This window comes from Anguilla rostrata, chromosome 16 (assembly GCF_018555375.3).
Source record: "Anguilla rostrata isolate EN2019 chromosome 16, ASM1855537v3, whole genome shotgun sequence".
Lineage (NCBI taxonomy): Eukaryota > Metazoa > Chordata > Actinopteri > Anguilliformes > Anguillidae > Anguilla > Anguilla rostrata.
In genome coordinates, this window is record NC_057948.1 from 5,605,397 (window position 1) to 5,611,045 (window position 5,649).

At 40.5% G+C, this 5,649-nt stretch overlaps 1 protein-coding gene across 1 annotated transcript; it reads right to left on the reverse strand.

Annotated features, from left to right (window-relative positions):
- Positions 1 to 2,210: 2,210 nt before the first annotated feature.
- LOC135242610 (myosin-11-like) lies at positions 2,211 to 4,474 on the reverse strand. Its single transcript, XM_064313761.1, has 6 exons — positions 4,298 to 4,474; positions 3,887 to 4,019; positions 3,675 to 3,743; positions 3,379 to 3,494; positions 2,921 to 3,026; positions 2,211 to 2,288 (listed from the first exon to the last, which is right to left on the reverse strand). The coding sequence occupies exons 1-6, from the start codon at positions 4,450 to 4,452 to the stop codon at positions 2,211 to 2,213; spliced, it is 657 nt and encodes a 218-aa protein (XP_064169831.1). The 5' UTR covers positions 4,453 to 4,474.
- Between the last annotated feature and the right edge of the window lie 1,175 nt (positions 4,475 to 5,649).

Consider the following 5,649-nt stretch of genomic DNA (forward strand, 5'->3'; position numbering starts at 1 on the left):
GTGCAAACCCCGCCTTCTGGTCATATTGGCAGGCTCATTTACACCAGTCAAGATCAATAGAGCACAGAAAAGTATTTGAATCAAAAACAAATATGTGTTTGACCCAGGTTTGCTCAAAAGGCAACCAGCGAAGGGCCTTTAAAACAGCCGTAATGTGTGCTCTCCTCCTGGTCTTGGTCAGAACACAAGCTGCTGCATTTCCAAGTCACATAGTTGATGACCTCGTTGTGGGAATTGTTTAATTAGTGCTGTCTCCAGTGTCAGACTGGGACTAAACAGACATAAAGGAGGTGCTGACAGGGGGATGCTGACAGTCTATCCTCAGAGGGAGGATGTGAATTCAGTCTTTTTTTTCCCTGCTTGAAATCAGTTCTGCTGCTGGTTCCCTCCAGAGGGAAAATGTTCTTCAGTCATCTTCACCGATCACCAGGAAACAGCAGACATGTTTGATTTTGGTGTTGTGTAAGACATTCAATGAAGTGTATGCTGGGACCCCCCCACCCCCCCACCCCATCCCAAACTGACAGCAATAGTACTGAGTTGCCTCTGTGGTGTTAGCATATGTTTACAGTGCTAATTGCTAAGTTTATTTGGCTACCTTGCCCAGTCAGTGTACTAACACGATCAGGGCCGATGTTCAACGTTGAACATCTGAACTTGTGTCCTTTGTCTTGGGATGGTGTGAATGCCATTCGAGACCCTTCATACATTGATCTTGATGACTTCAACTTGAAGATACGCTTACAGTGATTGAGCCCGGCCTATAACTATAAGCCAGGCCGCAGCGTCCTGTGCTGGTTTACCGGATAAACACCTGGACTGAACAGCTTAACTGAAGCGGACTGGGACAGGGGCAGTCCTCACACCTGAGATCAGTGTCCTTTAAAGTGGAATTCCATCTGCACAATGTGAGACTGGGTTGTTTTCAAAGTAAACTTTATTTAAAATTGCATCCTCCTCACAAGGAATAATTAATCACATTTGTAATTGTGTCACAAGCTATACTGTAGTTCACAACATTTCAGATGAAACAGTGCAGTCAAAATGACAAAACAAGGAATATTAAATGGTGGTAAATGTTGATTTGAACTTTAGAAATTTAGAGAAAGAAAAGATTAAGTCATCATTACATTTTTTTTCCAACTAAAAGGACACTTAAGTGAACTTCAGGCGGAGGAGTTATATCCCGATACTTTTAGGTAATTCCTTTTGATTGAGAGGAGCAGGGTTCATTGCGGCCTCTGAGACCAGGCCGTCCCTCACCCCACTGCCTCCTGTTCCTGTCCTGACCCGCAGCCTTCAAGAGTGAAGGGAGGGGGACCACAGTTTAGCATCAGACAAATCAAGTAGGGACTGAAAATGAAACATTTCACGGATGCCAAGTGCGAGAGCCAACAACCGAGAGTTCAAAACACTGCTGCGCGATTCTGTGAAAACATTTGAATTGGCGCTATGTTTAAACGCATCTTAGTTCTATCCATGAATATTTTTGGGGGATATTTTAAGCTTAAAAACTTACCGATCTCACTGAGTTTGAGGGATGACCATGGTGAGGAGAAACATCTGCAAAAAGAGGGATCATACAATGATCAAGGAGAAAATGACAGATGATCTTAAATGATAACTTACCAATTTAATTGATCAAAGTAGCAATGATTATTTATTATTTATTATAGACACGATAGCTTAGAAACTGGAGGGCAGACCAGATAAAAGGATGGATGGATGGAATGAAAGAGTTCCAACACAGAACTGAGAGAGATGTTAGGGCAGGAACAGTAAAAGTGTATGTGGAACAGTGTTCAGGACTCGTACAGGTTTTTGTTATCACTGCACTGCAAACCAAGGGGACCACCATGGCCCTCCAGCATTAGGGTACACCCACCGTCCCGTATGGAAATTGCTAGGAACCCAGCGTGTTAGCGGGATGAGCCACACAGCGGCTCCAGGACTCACCTTTTTCACAAGGGCCTGCTTGAGCTGACTGAGGACTCTCAGATTTCCCAGAGTATTCTGCAAGCGTTTTGTTCAGCTCCTCCAGCCTGAACAACCAATAAACACCCATTCAGACAGCCTCAGTCTCCACCCTCCAAGAAACATTAGCCCATTTAGCTCAGCAAGGAAAATACAAACAAATCCATATCCACAGTCACTGATTGGCTAATACCCAGTGTTTGTCAGTAACTTATTTAAACTGTATTCTGTGGCTACTAAACCCACTTCCTGTGCAGATCGGCTGTCTTGTTTCTTTCCCTGTCCAGTGCTCTTTTAGAATGATGGTAAGCCATCTGGAGGCAAAAAGGCGGAGTTACATTCTGCAGAAAAAGGTGTTCAATCACAAATCTGCTCTCAAGAGTGATTGCGTCCTTACCTTATTCGTATAAGCTTTATTCTGATGAAATGTTACCTGTAGAGAAATAGAGAGAGAGAGAGAAAGAGAGAGAGAGAGAGAGAGAGAGAGAGAGCGAGCGAGCGAGAGTTGACATTATGCACAAAATCTGACCACAGAAATCATTGGAGGAGTTAATTAATGCATGGGACCTGATTAGTTGAGCATAAATGAGGTCATAACCCTTGCAGATTAATATTGAAATATAAACTACTGCATTTTGTCAATACTGTGAGTAAGGTGGATGGAGGAATTAGCACTGTGTCTGCTGATCACCCTCACAGGGGAAATGCCCAGTTCATATGAATGCTGTACTTTACAGAAGGCACAGTGCTCTCTGCTCATGGACATAACTGAAAAGGATGAACTGCTTGAAATTACTTGAAATGTTTTGAATCAAATCAAAGCCCTCCCTTAATCAACTTAAGGGGAATTAAACAGCAAAAACAACCACATTACAGTGGGAAAATATACAGCAAGTGTTATAACAGTATAATAGCATTTTTAAGAGTATTGGCTAAATGAGATTACCTCATCTTTCAGAATAAGATGGCGCACTCTTTCCTCTTGGAAGTGGCCTCTGTATCCATCTAATTGCTCTTTGTTCTGAGCTGTGGCCTCGTTTTGAGCCCGTTCACTGTGACACGGAGAGTGCAAGACACTCAGCAGCCTTCCAATGCACAGCTACTTTAGCCCCAAATTCAGCTTACGCATCTATTTTACATCCCCTGTGATCCAACATAAAATATACATTTCCTTCTATATTCTGAAACAACTAAGGATAAAGCAGTAGAACAATGTTAAAAATTAGTCTCCAGTGATAAGCAGATCTAACCAATGCCTTTCACAACTTTATCGATTTTTATCAGTTGTCCATTGTATTTACCTACTGCTGTGTCATTACAGCAGAACTTATAACACCATGTTTCAATGAACTGATTCATATGCCTGTAACCTCAACACACATGGTCTGTTGCTTGATACTTTACTTTTTAAGAGTGCTCTCCAACTCTTGTATCTTTTCGGCCATGCTCTCCAATTGGCATTTAAGGGATTTTATCTCATCTCGCTGTATCTGACTCCCCTTATAAGCCTTCAAAGATTCCTTAGTGAAATGAGAAAGTGTGTGAATAGAAATTGCTGCATAGAGAACACATGGCTTTTAAGATGTCAATCCACATGCTAACTTCACAATTTTCAATGTATTTCTGGACATTGTGCTGCTATTTCAAAATGTTACTAAAACTTTATTGATAACGTGGGCACATGCATTTCAGCATCTCACCTTTAGTATATCGTTTTCATTTTTTGAAGAAATTTCCAAATCTGAAAAATGTTCTTCGAGTTCTTTTATCTATAATGGACGAGGAAAAGGCAATGAGATTTATTACAGCTGTTCTCAAGATGTGCACAACAGGGAATAAAACTCCATGACACTAGAGAAAACTGACTCTGGAAGGGAGAAGTACTGCAGGTCCAAGAGCTGGACTTGCTCACCTGGGTCTTGTAGGAATCCTCATTTGCCTGCCGTTTGGTGGTCATTGCCGTAAGGCTCATTTCACAGGCCTTGACCTCTGACAGTAACTGAGCCTCTCGCGCACGGTGAAGTAGTTCCTGCTGAGCCAGTTTCCTGAGATACAGAGACGCAGGGGGCATCAGCCTAGAACTTGACTTGACTCCATCCCATGAGCAAATACATCCTCCACCAGCGTATTTGAGCAAATAAATTATAGTGCAATCGACACTGTATTCCCACCAGTTCCCCTTTTAAGGACATTATGTGTGCTTCGTATTTACCTGCATCATTACAAATAAAAGTATTATCTATTTTAGTTATTCTCAGGGATACACCAAAACCCTGAAAAAAAAATCTATTGCCTTCAGCTTTTCTAAGCCTGAAAAACATACTGCTGTAGAGTCTGTTCCTTCTCCTGAAGCAGGTTGGTTATACTTTCCAGCGTCTTTTCAAGGCTTCCTTTGTCAGCCTCAAATATATTTTTCTGCTGATCCAGGTTAGCCTTAAATTCTCCATTCTCCCTTTCCATTCTCTCGCTGTGTGCCATATAGAACTTACAAGATTCCTTTTTGAAAAAAATAGATTGTGCATCAGGTTGCATGGCACAAATTATATACACACATAATTATGAATGTATATCTGGTACAGATTTTTTGTGTTAAAAGTTGTTACCTGTGGCCACCAAGTTCATGAATGCACGACGTGACCATTACAACATCTTACCTTAAGCTTCTTGTTTTCCAGCTTGGTGGAGGCCAGGCTTTTTTTATCCTCCTTACACTGCTGTTTGAGATCTTTTATCTGAAATAACATGGCACATTTTTGGCACATGTTGGTTAAAAGTTGTTCTTCAGACCCACACGTAAAGCAAAGGGGCTTCTTTAACTCACGTTTCTCTTCAGGTCTTTTATTTCATTTTGTAATGCGATTGTCGCTGTGTTCATTTGTTGAACATGATGTCTTGTCCCTTAACAAAATCAATACCAAAACCATAAATCAACTGGAAGCTAGTAAAGTACTGAAACATGTAAGGTGTTAAAAACAAATCAATTATCAATTAAAGTACTTACATTCATATATCCTGCGTTTTATCTGGAAAGACAAGAGGGAGGAAGAGAGAAAAATATATTATACTCAAAACACTTACTGGCGACAAACTGCTTTAAAGGGCGTAATGAAGAACAGCTGGACCATCTGTGTTTTTAAATGTTTTTCATGCTGAGAGTATTTAAAAACAGCAAAAATGGAGAGAGAGAAGCTTACACTGAACACTGTCCTCCAGATTATGAACAGACTAGCGATGTTCAGCAGGTGTATAGACCTGTCTTCCGTACTTGGACCTGGTCTCCATCTCTTGGGCCAATAGTCAATGAGCTGAACCAAATTCAACAAAAACCATGGGTCCAAAGCAGTGGGCTTTCATGTTGATTGAACACATCTTATGCACTAATTATGTTGCTTTGCATAAAACATGTGCCAAATAAACAGCAACAACAATAATAATAATAATAATAATAACAACAACAATAATAACAATAACAGCAACTACAGCAAAAAAAGAATAACACAACAATAACAACCACAACAACAACAATAATAATAATAATAATAATACACCTAATCTGAAGTGAGTCAAATAGACAGTGTACAACAATATAGGTAAAAACACTGATATTCTCAGTAAGGTTTATCGGGGTAGAAACCTGACAATAGCAAAGAACCTCAATATTTTAGAAGGCACACT

Bases quoted from the DNA above. Each gene is read 5' to 3' on its own strand.
- LOC135242610 (XM_064313761.1), bottom strand. From the start codon at position 4,452: ATGGCACACAGCGAGAGAATGGAAAGGGAGAATGGAGAATTTAAGGCT. The intron at 4,020-4,297 runs GTATGTTTTTCA...TCTGTATCTCAG, and splicing joins AAGGAACAGACTCTACAGCA to GAAACTGGCTCAGCAGGAAC. The intron at 2,289-2,920 runs GTAATCTCATTT...TTTTGCCTCCAG, and splicing joins ATCTTATTCTGAAAGATGAG to ATGGCTTACCATCATTCTAA.